We start from the raw sequence: 18,299 nt of genomic DNA on the forward strand, positions 1-18,299 counted from the left end.
TTTTGCCTGGTACAGGAAGAGTATTCTTTAATACCAACAAAATTTTACCTCCACATTTCCAGTCTCTGACTACACTTATTCAAACCCTGCCTGTTAAATGAAGTTGTTATTTCTTTTTGAATGTTATACAGTCTTCAGTGCCATTTCTCCATCACGTTCCTGTGTTGGGCTAAAAAGCAAAAATTATATCTACATGTCAGGGTGAGACAAACACACATTCAAAACCACAACGATTAACACGCTACTTGGGCTTGCTCAAGTAAGAAGCAGAAGCAGAAGTGCTCACCGGAGCACTTGGAACCATCTAAAAAAAACTCTGCAATTCATATGGAAAAACTGCAGCTTTCTGACACAACACCTACAGAACTGCAAAAGATGGTGCTACTTGGAACAGCGTGCATATTATGCCAATATCTGGTTGATACTTAGGTCTCCAGCGGAAATCTGTATCACCTTATCAAGGTCAATTAATAATTAAATGTGACCTCTGCTTATTGTTGATTGTGTTTCAGATAATTCAAGTAGTAGTAGTAGTAGTAGTAGTAGTAGTAGTAGTAGTAGTAGTAGTAGTAGTAGTAGTAGTAGTAGTAGTAATATAACATTTAGTTTATATACCGCCTTCAGGACAACTTAATGCCCATTCAAAGCGCTTTAAAAAGTACGTCATTATTACCCCCATAACAAAACACCCTGTGAGGTGGGTGGGACTGAGAGAGCTCCAGGGAACTGCGACTAGCCCAAGGTCACCCAGCTGGCTTCAAGTGGGGAATCAAATCCAGCTCTCCAGATTAGAGTCCTACGCTCCTAACCACTACACCAAACTGATTTTTGGTAGGAAAATTTGCCTCACAGTGGGGAGAATGAAGGGGAGGAGGGGTCTGTCATATCATGCCCTAGCAATGGTGCCACAATTCCCTGCTACATAATTTTCTGTGGTAATGCAAGATTGCATCTGTGTTGCCATAGCAATAGGAAAAGTTCTCTAATTCAATCCTACAAGCACAGCACCCCTACGACTTCATCTTGGCTACTGACTACTCCCATATGCCTTAAATTTAAAGTCACATTGAACCAAGAAGTTAAGTGAAAGAAGAAAAGAGGAATGACTAGCTTGCGTGTCATGTGAGAGAGTGTGCTGTAGGACTAGAATCTGGAAGAGCTGATACCCTACTGAGTATCCTTGGGCATGTAACACTCCTTCATACTAATCTATCTTCTAGAGTTGTTGTGCGGATAAAATAGGAAAGGGAGAACCATGAACGCCACCCTGCGATCCTTGAGGAAAGGATGGGATAAAAATGTACTAGATGGACAGACACAGGTTCTCTACAGCTGTCTTGTACGGGGGCCTACAAAACCCAGAGCACTCCCCAAAAAACTATTTACAAACACAGATTAAAACAATAAACTAAGACCTTTGTAAATTTCTAATTCAATGTGCTTACACAAGCACCTAGTAAAAAATGTAAGAAGAATTTAGCAAAAATTAATGAACTCAAATAGACAAATTCTGCTTTTGACAAATCATTGTGTTTTGGATGCTGATGCATTTCAATTTCAGAAAGACACTGTATAGAAGAAGCATCTGAAGAAGTACCGTAAAGAATATTCAAACGGACTACTGTTTATGATATTCATCTCTATAAAGGATGGGGGGGGGGCGGAAATAAAGTTAATTGGGGAAAATAAATTTGAGAAGGAATCTCAAATTGACTTATATTTTAAAAAACGAGACACTAAAATCTCAGTCCATGAGTTGTAACTTAATACAGCCCACATACTTGGGAGAGGGGTGATGGTAACACAAAATGCGCTTGATAATGTGAGAAAATTTTGCAACAAGGGGTTCTACTAGGAAGATGTCTTTTAACGTCACGCAAGTATGGAAATGAAGGGGATGTATATCAAAATATGAAGTTGTCTTACACAAATTTAGGCAACTGTCTTCTTATTAGCACTAGGTTTGCAGTGTCTCAGAGAGGTCTCACAAAGCTTGCTATCAGGTATTCCAATTCCATGGAATTTCAACTCAACATTTGTAAGGGTGTCTTTGTGAAGGAAGTTTTCTCATAGCGCTTCAACTTATCAAGGTGTCTCTTTCTGTGGATACATAACTCCAGAGACTGCAGCCATTAATAAACAAGAAGTATCTTTCTGCAAATCTGAGAAAAGCCCCAGGTCTATAGAAATACTTGAAATCTAAAAAAAGGCAGTTCAGGCGGTTAAAATCCTCAAAAATAAAAACATTGCCTGCACCTTTAAGAAAGAAGGTCTCAGTGGCCACTGTGAGAGTTGAGAGGCGGCCACAACAATATTGCCAGACTTTAAACATTAGTTTCTGTCAGTAAAAGGCAGGGGGAGGGCCATTTCCAGGGATATATTGGCCTTCCAATCTACCTCTGCTTCCCTCCCTCCTGCCCTGGAGCAAGGAGTCATCAGGGTCATGGCAAGCAGCAACCACCAGGAAACATGCTACCATGCAATTTGCACAATGCACCCAGATGGGGCGGTGGCTACCAAATGACTTGATGCCAATAGAGCTTGCCTTGGCCCAGCAGCAGCCTCCACACAGTCTCCACTTTGCCATGGAAGCTTCCTGGGTGACCTTTGGCCAGTCACGCATACTCTCAGCCTAACCTACTGCACAGGGATGAATCGGAGGACAGAAGAACAATTTAAGCTGTTTTCGGTCCCTATTGGGGAGAAAGGCAGGGTATAAATGAAGTAAATAAATAATAAATAAAGCTATAGATTGTAGGGGGAAATTTAAAAAGGTTGGTTGGTGAGTGGGAAGGAGAGAAGGAAACAGAGAAAAGGGAAAGGACATGGAGGCAGCAAGTAGGAAAGAGGAAACAGTGTGAGGAGAAAGAGGGTAAAATGAAGTCCCGTCCCCCCAATGCTGCCACAGTGGTTGGTTATTTTGGTTTGATAGACTATCAAAAGTACCAATAATATAGTTTTTAAAATGATCATTCTGAAGAAGCAATGGGAATAATCAAGTAATGTTAAAGTAAATGTTTTTCAGAGGAACAGAACAATGGACCTAATACCTCAAATCTCTGATTGCTGACTTTCTTGCCCTTTTTATTCCAGACAATTTTAGGTCTTGGGTCTCCCGAAGCTTGACAGATGAATGATGCGACTCCTCCTGAGACCCCTGTCTGGTCAACAGGTGTTCTTGCAAACTTTGGTGGTACTAAAAAAGAAAATAGAAAAATATATTTCTAAGCAAGATATAGCCAATAGAATGTGGCAATCGTCAGGAGGAAGTAAAAGGAAATTCTTTTCTTTCTTCATGAACAAAATTAGCCCTTAAAGTAATCTGTTCAAAGGAAATGCAAGCTAGTATGCTTTAATATATTTCAGAATATCTACCTGGAAAACACTGACTTATAAAAATTTGCATATTATATTTTCCACATATTCTATATGTTCTACATATTCTTTAACTCCTACAACCTATATTTTATACATTGTATACATATTCTACTCATTGCATACAAAGTACATGCTCATTCATTAATTGGCACCTGTAGGACCAACATAGGAAAAACTTGCTTTTTCTCATTATTACCCATTTTTTTAAAAAAATCTCCTTTTTGTGAAGACGAACTGTACAATCAAGATCATTTAATGGCTCATGGCTTCTCACACCTAGATTATATATTTTTTCCCATGTAGAAAATCAGTCTGGGTAGGAGTTATTCAAAAGTTATTAGGCTCACATACATTTGTAAAAAGAAAATATAAGGATTGTGTTTTCAAAATTAGCCCTTCCACTTATATCTTTATTAACTATAAGAAAACAGCTGGACCAAGCAAATTTAAGAACTTCAGCATATAACTGATCATTTGAACTTAAGTAAAAGTAAAAAAGAAAGTGCTGGAAAAAATGGAAAAGCCTGACACAAAGAATAATATGCAAAAGAATCCATAAGATATTTCACAAGACACAAGACGCACTTTGCTTGCATATTGGTACCAATAACACATAGGCAGCCAATGCAGTGGGCCAGAATTGGTCTTATGTGTTTGGACCTCCAGGTCCCAGTTATTAATCTGACTGCCACATTTTGCACGAGCTGAAGCTTCCGAACTGTCTTCAAGGCAGCCCCACATGGAGTGTGTTCTAGTAATCTAATCTGGAGAGCATAGATTGCTGAAACCAGGCTATCCACATCCAGATAAGACGTGGACCACCAGACGAAGCTGATAGAAAGCACTTCGAGCAACTGATGCCACCTGAGCCTCAAGAGACAGAGATGGATCAAGAAGCACCCCCAAGCTATTAGAAGGCCCTATGAAACTTGTCTCAGATAAAAGCAAAAGCAAAACTCTTATTGATTTAAAGAGGTCCAAAATACAAGCTAACATATGCCATCGCTCCTAAACTACCATAACATACAAGAAAAACAAAATGATGCTTTGGAAGACTTCTACCCAACAAACCGTCAGTTCTCCTCACCATATTTGTGGGCAGAATACTGTTCTATAAAATTTAAAAAATGTATATAAAGGTAAAAATGAGTGTCTTGAACAAAAATCAATTCCCAGACTCAGTCAGACATCAGCTAAACACATACATACTAGCTCCCATTATGAGGTCAGCGGAGAAATCCTTATTGAGGGAGCCCTATGTTAACTTCCATGAAGGCGATCTTGGTAGTTGCCTTTGCTGTTCTGCATTCACACCCCTCAGCACTCTGGACAGTTCCTTCTTAAAAGAGGCTTTCTGGCATCAGCTGAAAACTTTTTTTTTATTATTCCAGAAGATTCTTTTTAGGTAAATATATCCTCAGTTCTTTTAACTTTTCAATGGCTGTTTATTTAATCCTTTTGTATGGATTTTGAAGGTGGCATGGTATTTTGTTCAATATCATCAGATCTCAGAAGCTAGGCAGGGTCACAACTTGGATGGGGGTCCATCAAGGAAGTCTCTGCAGAGCAAGGCAATAGCAAACCATCTCTGCTTCTCATTTGCCTTGACAACTCGTTGCTGGGTTTGTCATAAATTGGTTGTGTCTTGATGGCACACGCATACATATAGAATCTTGATATTGTAAGCCATCTTGAGTGTATGTTTTACAAAGCAGGTATGTGGGGTAAATATTGAAACATAAAAAATATTGTTTCTATACGAACCTATACATTAGTGAAAAAATATTAGTAGGCAATGTTTTGAAATGTTTTAATAATTTTAAAAAATGCATCTGAGTGTCAAAAAATCTAGTGCTCATAACTTGAGGTATACCATCTGTGCAATCCCCAAGCCAATTTCACACGAAAAATGGTGAACTGAAATATAAACTGGGACAAGCAGATGCATGTGCTGAAGAGTCCTTGAGGATAGTTCCCGTACTTTTTTCTCTTAACAACTGGAAGCTTTCAGGAATCCAATATATTTGGCAGAGATGCTTAAAGAAATGAAATAAATCATAAGAACACAGTTTGGAGCCTTTGAAATCTTAGTATTTGGGCTAAGTTCCTTAATTGTCCAAAGGATTCAGAAAACACCTTAAGGCATATAAACTGGTGAGGAAAAGCATCTGCTGAATAATTCTCCATGTTTTGTCCTTACGGGTCTCTTGTCCAGATTACAGGTTGTGCATGAAAACAATGAAACATTGTGGTACCCCCATTTCTTTTAACACTAGCCATAGATTTCATGATCCACACAGTCAAAACCTTTGCTGTAATCTATAAAACATAGGCATATTTTCTTCTGAAATTCCCTAGTATGTTCCATTAGCTATTGTAAATTTGCAATACTATCTCTGGTGCTGCTTCCTTTTCTGAATCCAGCTTGAACATCTGGCATTTCTCGTTCCATATATGGCAATAAGAGTCTTTGCTGTAGAATTTTGAGCATCACTTTGCTTGCATAGGAAATTAACATAATAGTCCAATAGTTGCTGTACTCTTTAGCATCTCCCTTTTTTGGAACTGCAATGTAGACTGAGCATTTCTAGTCTGTGGGCCATTGTTTTGTTTTCCATATTTGTTGACATATTCTTGTTAAGATTTTTATGGACTCAGTTTCTGTAGCTTGAATACCAATACCTCTATTGGTTATTCTGTCTACTCCAGGTGCTTTGTTTCTCCCAACTGCTTTGAATGCAGCCTTTACTTCACTTTCTAAGATCTCTGGTTCTTTGTCAAAAGATTCTTCTTCAAAGGTATTCATCATCGTTCCATCTCTTCTGTATACTTCAGTGTATTGTTTCCATCTTTATTTTGTCCTGATCAGATACTGTATTTCCATGTTGATCTTTCAGCATCCTGAGTTGTGGCTTGAATTTCTGTCTGATTTCCCGGATCCTACAGAACAGATCTCTTATTCTTCCTTTGTCGTTGTTCTCTATTTCTTTGCACTGGTTCCTATAATAGATTTCTTTGTCCAAGTGTGCAAGTCACTGAAAAGCTACTTTTAGAATTCTGACTTTCATTTCTATCATCTTTTGCTTTTGGCTTCTTGTGTGTCTAGCAATTTAAAGAGTTCCCTCAGGAATCCATTTCAGCTTCTCCATTCTTTTGGCTACAAGAATAGTCTTTGCACGGTCTTCGATAATATCTCTGATGTTAGCCTATCATTTTTCCGGTTCATGATCAACTAAATTTAGTATTGCAAATCTATTCTTTACATGGTCTATAAATACTTTAGGAATGTTATTTAGATTGTATTTTGGCACTATAATTCTTTTAGCGTTTCTCTTCAGCTTTATTCTAATTTTTGATACTAGCAACCCATGATCAGTATCACAATCAGCTCCTGGTCTTGTTTTAGCAGAGAGGATACAGCTTCTCTATCTTCTATGTCCAATTATGTACTGGGTTCCTATATTGCCATTCCAGTGATTTCCATGTATATAATCATCTTTTTAGTTGCCTGAAGCATGTGTTAGCAATGGACAGGTTGTTGACGCCACACAAATCTATGAGTCACTCTCCTTCATTCTGTGATCATAGTCCAAATTTTCCAACTCTATTTGGTTCTGCTTTGTCTCCCACCTTTGCATTCAGTCAGCTATGATTATCAGCATCTCTTGTTAAGATTTTTTTTTTTTTGGACATTTTCACAGAAGTTTTCAATTTCTTCCTCCTCAACATCTGTAGTTCAGGAATAAACTTGAATGATAGTTATGTTAATAGGCCTTCTATGAAGCCTAATTGATATTAATTGGTCAGTCTTTGCGTTATAGCTCTTGACTGCTTGTGCCTCAATATTAGAGCAACACTGTTTCTTTTAAGTTTGTCATTTCCGTAGTAAAAAACGTTGTGGTTTTCTGACTGAAAATGTCCTGATTCGGTTGACATTAGTTCACTCACACTCAGGATTGCAATGTTTAAATGTCAATTTCTTGTTTTACAATTTCTAGCTTCCTTGGCTTCATACTTCTCACATTCCATGTTCTTATTATGTGTATTGCACAGCTTTGGCTGTTCCTTTTGCATCTATTCACTTTAGCAACTGGATATCCTTTTGGCTTTAATCCAGTTGCAACATTAAGAACAGCACTATTCGTACTTGTCTTCTGGTCTTCTCTAGTAGCCAACTGACCTGGGGGTCCTATCTTCCAGCACCATCTCTTCTTTCATTTTGGATTGTTCCATCATAGTTTTTTTCAAATTAAGAGATTATCAAAAGATGTTTACCGTTGCCTTCTTCTGTGCAGTAGTAACCAGGTTTAGCTGAAGTAATATTGCCATTGTCTGTGAAAGACCCTGTGTCACCAGTGTCACCTTCCACTACTGCTGCTGCCCAGTAGCTAGCCTTCAAGAATTCCTCTGCTCCCATCACCATTGAACAGTAGATTCTCTTCTGTTGAAGTGACCATTGATTCCTGAAGGGGGTGAAGCATCTTAGTCTGGTGTCTCAGCTTTGACAATTCCACCTTGAGTGACTCTTCCAGGAGTTTACACTCTTGACCAAGCCCGCACTCCTGATGGTATTGCTCTCAGCTTCATTCACACACTCAAACCCCCTCCCCATGTTAAGGTGTGTAAACAAGAGGAGGCTTCAACCCATATTGTTCTAGGACAGGGCTACTTTGGTCCTTATAATATGGCTTGAAAAACAAGCCTTTCTTTCTCCCCCCCATCAATCACCATACAAAATGACTGAGTGCCAAGCAGATGCTTCTCTGGACCATTGGCTTGCAATATCAACTACTGGTATCAGGGTGGGGTTGAAGGAAGAATACAAGGTGCTTTCTTGCAGAGCACCTTTGTGCTGGGATTTCATATACAGTTTATGTTAACCTTTTCTATTTTCCCCTCTAAGGTTACTTTAGTCCTTTGGTGAAATGACTGCCAAAAAATACGGTCTAGCACCAAAGATTTTCCTGAAAAGTTAGGACTTTGGAATAGAAATTAAAAATGTCCATTTGAAATGTGCATGCAAAATGCTTTCTTGTTATAAGGTATATATATTCCCAATCAAAACAGCAGGGTTTTTTAAAAAGAGCCAAGCATATTTAAAGATGAAAAGTCGTAATAAAACTTAAAAAATATCATCAGCCAATCTAAGCAAGCAGTTTTCCAAAAATGTTTGGAAACTTTGACCTGCTCCCTGAACCAATCTAGTCTGCTGAAGAGCTGCATGTCTTAGAAGCACACTGGCAACAAAATCAACAATTGAAAGTAATTAATGTTAGAGTAACACTAAGCTATTAGATGAAAGCCTAGAAACGCATGTATTATCACAGTAGTTGCATCTTGTGCCCAAGATCCAAATTCACATTTGGTACTTGACAGCTTTGATTCTTGTCTATATACACGTTAATTTTATTTTATACTATAAGGAGACAACTGGACTAGTAGTTTCCATCAGTGAAGTAAATACAGTAATGCCATATTCTTTCTTCTGTATCTGAGAGTACAGAGACTCGTAGAATCCCATGAAAAAGAGAATCAAGAAAGCAGTGATACAGGAATGCTTTGATCAAATTATTAGCTTAAAAGGTGCTTTAATGTTTATTAGTTGCTTCAACTTTATTTCTTATACAGCCATTGATGGAAAAATTCATTACTAGGTAGAAGGGACATATCTGATTGCTATCTGATTTTGACATCTGATTGATAGCTCTAGTTGATCAAAGTTTTCATGCTCATATTTAGAGTTCAAATATGAATGAACGAATGAACGAACGAACACTCAGACATAAACTACCACAGGCTATTAAAAGAAACTAGAATAGTCGTTCGGAAAGTGTTTGCCTTTCCAGTAATAAGAAATGTAAAAACTGTGCATTCCATTCTTCTCTTTGGTTACAAAATACATTTAAATCTTTTAAAAAGTTACAATGTCCTAATGAAAACAATGATCTTACTATCAAGGTCAAAAGTAAAACAGTAAATCATAAAATAGAAGCATGTGGCACCTTTATTGAAACATAAGCTTTTGTGGGTCTTCATCAGATGCATGAAATAGATTCTCAGTCACCAGAATATATACAAAGGAAAAGTTAAAAATTATGAAACATAATTATGATATTTCTTTATGAATGCATACAAAGTAACAAAGTAACAGCAAATTAACATAGCTGTGTTAAACAATTTGCCACCTATATTGGTTTAAGGACAGGATTATCCAAACCTTTGACAGTCAATCTATTGATGATTTTTAATGCTGCAGTTTTTCTCTGGATTTTTTGGTATCTTGTTTATGCATCTGATTATGTATATATGAAGTGGACTCAAGCCCACTACAGTTTATGTTTCTCTAAATCTGTTAGTCCTTAAAAATGCCACAGAACTCCTTTTTGTTTCTTTCTGCAACATAGCTATGCCACTGGTAGAGAGGCTTTTTGTAAAGTCTACCTTTTATTTACTGAAGTTCATTATGTCTATTGCAAATTATTATTGTGGCAAAGGCTAGTGTATCTTTTGGACTCAACTTGACACACCCACAATGTCCAGTATATCTAGTATTGCACAGTGATTAGAGGGTTGGACTAGGACCTCAGAGAACCAAGTTCAAACTCCTATTCAACATGAAACCACTTGGTGACTTTGTCAGTGGTCAGACTTGACCCCATAATATCAGAAGGCTTATAATTATGATTATGCCACAAGCCCCTTCTCTGAACATGTTTCAAACACTAAAACAACTGCCCAAGCAGGCAGATAAACATGGAAGCCAGATCCTGGCTGGGAAATGGAACATGTAAACATGGGGAATGACAGGTGAGGCCAGCTCACCCCCTCCCACACCCCAGAGGCATGCTAAGGATCCTGACACAATACGGCCTTCCAGAGTTCCTGAATTAATCAACACAACACACCCTACCGATCTCCCCTTAGCTACTTTCCTAGTCTTAGGTGATTCACCGAACTGATAGTCTCACCCATTTACTTTGCAGGTCATCAATCATAATCGATAACTTTAGTTCCGCCTGGGAAGACTTAATCAAACTTTCCTAGTTCATTGTCACACCCCAGGGACTAGGGTTACCAGGTCCCCTTATCCTCTGGGCAAGAGGTGGGAGACCTGGCACTGACCTTTCTGATGTCCTTGTGTGTGGATTCCCAGGGCTATGCAATCACATAACTTCTGGAAAGTGACATAATTACACAGGCCACGTGCCACCCCTGGGAGCCCTTCCGCGCTCCACAGTGGGCCGATTTCAGCCCATTTGGGGCTGAATAGGGCCTGTTTGGGACCAAAATCGGCACAGTACAAAGCACAGGAACACTCCCATGAGCAGTGCAGTGGGCCCTGGAGTGCTCTTGCGCACCACAGAGGGCCAATTTGGCCCATTTCAGGCTGAAATCAGCTCATGAGAAGGTGTCACGCTGCTTGGGAGCACAACCTGGGAGGTGTGTTCCCCTGCCTTTTTTCTCTGCCAGTCAGGTAACTGGGGTTGGGGGGTGGAGGGTGGGAGCGGGGGATCCCTCGCTCCCAGTGGGGGACTGGCAACCCTACCGGAGACAGTTTACTGGCTTATTACCCTACTTTGGAAACAGATTGCCAGCTCTTTATCTCACCCTGGAGATAACGTCTCAATCCTTTGTCCCACCCTGGGAACAACTACTCAAGTCTTTGTTTTTTGGGGAGAAGATGCAATCTTGCCCCTGGGTAGGATCCATGGTATAAACTAGACTGCCTGTCTACCATAAGCTGTGTGTATGCTTTGGATCGAGCACCAACCCTCAAACCTCCGTTCGAGTTCTTCTGTCTTGAAGTGCAGGCCGCTCAACACTCCTCCTCTTTCCTGGATGTCCGGATGGTATATATCACCCAATCCCTCCAACTCTATCCAACTTTCACCTCTGCTTTCTAGTTAGCTCTGAATGTGTGCTTTGTGAGCTTTGTATGTGGTTGATCTTTGTTATTTTCAATAAAAATCCCCTTTTCAGATGAAACATCTGTCTGGTCATTGAAAAGAGTTCTCTAGCTGGGACAATCCTCGTATACATTTGTAGACAGGCCTCAGTTACCCCATCTCACTACCTTCTCCTTGCTGCTAATTCCCCCCAACTTGCAAGGAGACCTTCCGTTTGGGAAACAATCGTGGGTCAGCTAGTCTTTCTAGGCTTAGCCTATCCTACGGGATTGTTGTGAGGAAAAGGGAATGCAGCCATACACACACTAGATAAGTCGGGGGATAAAAATTAATAACAAAATGCAAAATACTAATCTTCTGATTAACATGAGAGCAGCAGCACCTCAAAACTGGTATCCACTTTCAACCTTCTTTGAAAACTGGAGAGCAATGTCTAACAAAAACTCTGTTTGGCACACTTCATTAAGCAAAGTTCTATATCAACATGGGGAAATTCTGGTACAATATATCCTGCCGAACAAAGAGAGACACAATTTGCTTCCAGTAAATTAGTCACACAGTGTATGCCCCTGGGTTGGCCAGGTCAAATATCCAGCTGAGAGAAATAATGAACAAGCAAAGTTCAGTGGAAATGGCAAATAGAATTCTTATGTGTCTGATTTAATCCAGACTGGCTGTCATTATAATATGCAACTCAGCTTCCAAATACTGAACAATAAATAGCATGTATATAACACATGAGACTGTTCAAAGAACTCTGCATATATTAGCCTTACAAAAATTTAGTATGACTATACTCATGTTGCCAATATGGGTGACAAAGCTGAGAGCTGGTGGCCTGCCTAGGCTATCCAATGAGATCACAGCTGAGATACGAATCAGGTTCCCAATTCACAATACCACACCAGTTTTTGCAGTGATGAAGAACAACATTACCGCAAAACTGTTGAAGAACAACAACTGAACTATTACAAGTCGGTACAATTGATATGGATTAACGGTTTGTGAATTCCAATCATGGCTCGAAAGAATGTTTTGTTCAGACCTTTAGAAGCAAATTTCAGGGTGAGGAAGTCATCAATGGAATGAACAATGCTAAATTATTTCATCATGTTCCCTGCATCTATAAAATGGAATGTCAAGTTGTACAACATTTTCACTGTATAGTCTTCAAAAAAGGCAGTATCAAGTGCCACATAAAATAGGTCACTCCATTTCTGTCAATCATCATGCGCTAATTTTAAAGTGTAATACAAACTTGGAAAGAAAAAGAAGTCGTTACCATACTTAGATTGAATTCTAAATACAACTATTTTCTAGAGCACTTCAAATGCACAGGCCTTTCTCCAAATTTCACATGCACACACTGCCAGCCATCATGTGGGAAAGTGCCAGTTAGCACAAGAGTTTGATTGACTGTATCTGAACAGGTGATCGACTGACGACTGTATATGAAATATTTACATGGCAACTATTCAATTGAACTTACTTTCAAGTGCTTATAGAACTAGTCTTTACTAGGCCTTTGAAATACAGAAAAACAGCATTTAACAACTAATGACAGAACAAAGTTTAAGTTGCAAGCACGTGAACTTGCTCAGTAGACAATGTGAGGTCAAGCTCAGACATTTCCCAATTTCAGCCTTGTCTCAAATTGTTTCATGTTAGGTTTTGCCTCTTCTCATACTTGTTCTTTTCCTGCTGTCTCTTACTTCTTCCCAAAAATACCTAGTAGCAAGACATTATAGCAAGGTCTTCTCCTCTCTAGGCATTTTTTGTCAAACACTTATAATACTGAAACCATAATACATTAGGGCTCTTAACTCCAGTAGATGGGCCATTTAGAGGATCACAGGGATGGGGTGGGGGATCATAGGAAAGACTGATGGATTTCAATTCATACTTGCTTTTTGTAATCCTTTGTGAGTACTTGAATTGTCATTCCAAAAAGGATCATAAAAAGCAGCTGCAATTTGAGGCAAAACAAGGGAAGTTTACAGCTTACTATTTACAACTCTATAACTTCAAGATCTTGTGAAACAGGTATGAGACTGAAACAAAAGTTGTTATGTTTACAAATTGTATTCAGGCAACATGCAAGCTGAATGCTAAATTGATACACCTGATGGAAAAGTAATACTGGAAATAGACATTGATCTGTTGCAAAAACGGTGTCAGATAAACACTGAACAAATACACTAGAAGTTGCTCCCATTAACATTCTCCTTTTGACTTTCAACAATAAACCTGAATACATAAATGCACAAAGCTGCTATGTGTTTTAAGGTAAATGCTTTTGATACAAAGGTGCACATCAGACTGGATTCACTCTGAAGTACTGGAGTTAGACAGTTGTGTAGTTTCTGACCATGAAGCAAAGCCTAGCATTACCATCACTCAGTCTACCTTCTTGGCTTTGCCAAAGCAATAGATGGATTTTTTTCTACCAAACCCAGGGCTTTTTTAAAGCTGGAAAGTGGTAGAACAGAGTTCCAGCACCTCTTAAAAATGGTCACATGGCTGGTGGCCCCGCCCCCTGATCTCCAGACAGAGGGGAGTTTAGATTGCCCTCCGTGCCGTCAAGCAACGTGGAGGGCAATCTAAACTGTCTGGAGATCGGGGGCGGGGTCACCAGCCATGTGACCATTTTCGCCAAGGGCAATTTAAACTTTAAAAAACTCCCCCCCCCCGCCTTGTTCCAGCTGACCCAAAGTGATGTCATTGTGCGGTATTAAGTTCCACCACTGAGTTCCACCACCTCTTTTCCCAGAAAAAAAGCCCTGACCAAACCTAAACTAATTTATTCTAATGAACCTGCCTGCAATGTTACATTGAGTAATGTTTTATTGGACCTTTAATCATACCTATATTCTAAGCATTTGCTTCCAGAAGGGTACAAAACTTAGTCATGGTTAATTTTTACATTATACTAATCGCTTGGAAAAAAACCCTTCACAATTCTAGTCAACTTGGCCATAATGATGGAATGCAGTTTGATATGTATATAAGGAGATCATATACAAAGGATGAAGAAAAATGTGAAGCCTAGAACAGTCCGGAACAAAGAGAAAGGGGTGCGTTATCTGACCATCTCCAAAAGAAACAGGAACTTTAACAAACTTGTATAGATACAGAAGTTTAGTTCTCCTGGAAGCGAAACCATTTCCTTTCAGCTCTTTAAAATTTCTTCTTTAAAAAAGAAATTACAGGATTTTCCTGGCTACCTAGTCCAGTTTACAGTGAATATTAGAACAAGATTTAGGGCTGGATTCACACTGATGTTTCCCCAGATGCCAGGATGTCTGCTCACAGAGAGAGATTCTCCGCATCCCACCTCCTGAAATGCCTCCCAAAATCTGGTCCTGGGCCCCCCCCTCTCCTCCTAGAAGAGGATTTGGGAAAAGGGCATTTCAGGCTGCGGAAGGAGGCAGAAAAGTCACATTCTGTGAGCGAAAGTCCATACACCTGCAGAAATGTCGTATCCAGAACCAGCCCTTAAAGACAAATCACATTTTAGTAATTTAAATCTAGACAGGTTTCCCCCCCCCCGCCCCCATGTCTCAAGGAATCCTTGAAGAGTCACTCCAAACAAAGAAATTCCTCTTTCTTGTATATATTATGTAACTTAATTATTATATATATTAATTATTATCAGGAGCTAGATGGAACATGCATATTACTTTTATTCTGTAGTTAATCCACTGGCTACCTGTTAGTTACCAGGCTCAATTCAAAGTTTGGGCTATCACACACACTGCCCTTCATGGTCTTGGCCCCTCATATTTGCAGGATTGCCTATCTCCCTATTTTCTGCCACAATACCTTCACTCATCTGCAGGTACCATCCTGTCAATAGGCAGTATCAATAGCCCATACATGTGCATTCTCTCTGGTAGTCCCCACCTTATGGAATGGCCTATCTGAAGAGGTCAGATATGCTCCCCCTCTCCTGATTTTGGCAAACTATGCACAACTGAATTATTCAGGAAAGTTTTTCTACACAGGTAAGAGGGCTGCAATGTAAGGAAATGGTTCAGAGAGATGTTCTGGTAAAGGGACGGGAACCTGTAGACTATACTAGTGTGCACCATCTTTTGCTGTAAGTATGCTCCTACTGGGTAGTTTATGTATCGTTTAATGTGTCATGTTAAATTGTGTGTCATTTGTTTCAGCATTGTTTCTCCTCTGTATCAGATTTCAGCTCGTTTTCAAATTGCTGCTTTCCGTACCCTATTGTATTGTTTATTGAATGCCCCAGCCACTGATCATATTGATTTACACTGTGTATTATGCCTTAAGCCTCTGTAGAAAGGCAGACTACAAATAATATAAATAAATAGATCGATAAATAAACAATCAGACCCTGCCTCTTATCTGATTCCAGATGAAGAAGATATAATTTAAATGACTTTTGCCTAACATTCAGGAAGGATCTTTTGTCTTTGCAGGCCAATCCAAGCACTCAGTTGCATACCAATTGAAATTCTCCCAGCTAGACAGATTTCAGACTGAAAGTTTAATTTTACAGCCATCGTCCTAATTAAATGACAGTTTTAGGATAGCTTCTGAACATTGGCAGAGTGCAAATTGAACATTTCTCCCCCCCACCCCGCCCCAAACCGTAAAAGTTACCTGGGAGGTGAGATATTTGTTGAGGATATATATTTAGACCTTGATCACAGGCGAATGGACCACATCACAAACATCAGCTCATATTCATAAGCATACATTTCTTTCTTTTATTTGCTTTATAACCCACCCTCCCACAAACAGGCTCAGGGCGGCTTACAACATAAAATACACATTAATCATCAGAAAAAAATATAAAACTAATTTAACAAACCAAATCCAGGCACCTCTAACAATACACAACTACTATAAAATTACCATAAAGACCTACATACTCATACATACTGATTTTTTCAAGAGAATCGCGTGATTTCAGAGGACTACAAGTGATCAAGTATAGATGAAGGTGCCTGGAATCAGACTCCATATGCAGACCTAAATAGAAGTTAATTCATGCTTGGAAAAGATTTTCTGTGCACACGCTACAGAATGCTGTAGGGAGTTTTACTTCTGTGAGGACCAATTGAGAAAGAAGGCTGTTTTTGCGTATGGGCAGGGTTGTCAAATTACTCCAAGGACAAAAAGGGAAACGTGGGGGCAGACACTTACCTGCACATGAACACTGGCAGCACCCGTATAATGATGTCATTTCTGGTGCAACACAGAAGCCCCCAAATTTAGTGTTTGGGGCTGATTTTTCAAGAATCAGGCCCTGTCAAAACCCATCACTTTAACATTGTACCAGAGATGATGTCATTTGTTGGCACTACAGATGGCCACACACAAGCATTTTGTGCATCTGCTTCTTGCTTGCCTCACCCATTTCCTAGTGTCTCTCCCCGCTCCCCAGCCGTGTGAGTTGTGGCAGGGGTGACAGCTAGGGACCCGTGCCCACAGTGGGGGGGGGAGCAGCCAATTGTATATGTGTAGGGTTGCCAGCCTCCAGGTAGTGGCTGGAGATCTCCCGGAATTACAACTGGTCTCCAGGCCAGAGAGATCAGTTCACCAGGAAAAACAACAACATTTGATTTATATACCGCTCTTCAGGATGACTTAACACCCACTCAGAGCGGTTTACAAAGTATGTTATCATTATCCCCACAACAATAATCACCCTGTGAGGTGGGCAGGGTTAAGAGAGCTCCTAGAAGCTGTGACTGACCGAAGGTCACCCAGGTGGCTTCAAGTGGAGGAGTGGGGAATCAAACCCGGTTCTCCAGGTTAAAGTCCCGCGCTCTTAACCACTACACCAAACTGGCTACTTCAGGGGGTGGACTCTATGGAATTTTGTCATGCCAAGGTCCTTTCCCTCCCCAAACCCCACTTTCTCCAGGTTTCTCTGGGTTTCAGCCCCCAGATCCCCAGGAATTTCCCAACTTGGAGCTGGCAATCCTATATATGTGGGTTGTCTATTTTGGATGAAACCAAGACCACTTAGGATTCAAGTATGTCTACTCCCCCTTCTCAAACAAATTTAGGAAGTTACTGTGAGCTTATTTAGTCAAAACATATTTAGGTAAAAAATTAACTCAAACTAAGCAGTAAAGAGGGTTGTCTGATGAATTTTTGATTCAATCCATATAGTACCACAGGAAAAAATTACAATAAACCAAAAATCTGTATTTCCTCTGTGGCACTGCAATCCTAAACAGAGCTACACTCTTCTAAGTCTATTGCCTTCAATAGATTTTGAAGACTTTACCTCTGCTTAGGAGCACACTGTTAATAAACTATTAAGCATATAGAGCACATTTGACAGATCTGGTTGCCCTTCGTTTCTTTTAAAAGGAATTTTCATAGCAGACTCATTTACAGCATTCACTGCTAATTTACTCATTAATCATAATTTATCACATCAGTTATGCTGATCATCATTATAAGCAATTACTGCTCCTTAATTCTAACCTGTGCTTACAATGTATTTGCAAATTGGCTTGTGCAAGAAGTTAATCAGCTTTTATTTCTAAAAGGGCAAGCAAGTGAGGTATAATTTCATAAACTCTTTTGTGCTAACTCTCAAACAAAGCATCTTGCAGTATTTTTCTGAGGGTTAAAGAACGTCTATCGTAAATTCTAGAAACACAGAAATAATCACTTGTGGATAGTAGACTATACTAGTGACCGCTCTTAAACATGGCCACCCAAGTCAGTTACCAACAAGCCTTCAGTCTGATCCTAAGAAATGGTGGTTCATGTGCTTTGGATGAAGGTATTTGTTCTTGCACCAAATCCTTATAAAAGTTGCTGTTGTATTATTATGGAAGGGATGTTTTGCCAGCAGGAAGCTACATACTTAACAAGAGTAGGTTGTTAAGTATATTGGTAGAATAGCTCCTTCACTGGCAGAAACTTCCATTTGTAATGTGTTGTTAAACAGTAAAGAACTCTTCTTTGTCTGATTGTGATTCTATACCACAGTGTGATTCATCAAGGCAACCAGCCGTA

At 39.5% G+C, this 18,299-nt stretch overlaps 1 protein-coding gene across 1 annotated transcript in view; it reads right to left on the reverse strand.

Moving 5' to 3' along the window:
- The window catches only part of PTPRD (protein tyrosine phosphatase receptor type D), a 513,284-nt gene that overhangs the window by 412,307 nt on the left and 82,678 nt on the right, over window positions 1–18,299 (reverse strand). Inside the window, exon 2 of the mRNA XM_054986312.1 lies at window positions 3,051–3,196. Within this exon, the coding sequence (XP_054842287.1) occupies window positions 3,051–3,196 (146 nt within the window). The remainder of the gene's footprint in view (window positions 1–3,050; window positions 3,197–18,299) is intronic.

This window comes from Eublepharis macularius, chromosome 8 (assembly GCF_028583425.1).
Source record: "Eublepharis macularius isolate TG4126 chromosome 8, MPM_Emac_v1.0, whole genome shotgun sequence".
Lineage (NCBI taxonomy): Eukaryota > Metazoa > Chordata > Lepidosauria > Squamata > Eublepharidae > Eublepharis > Eublepharis macularius.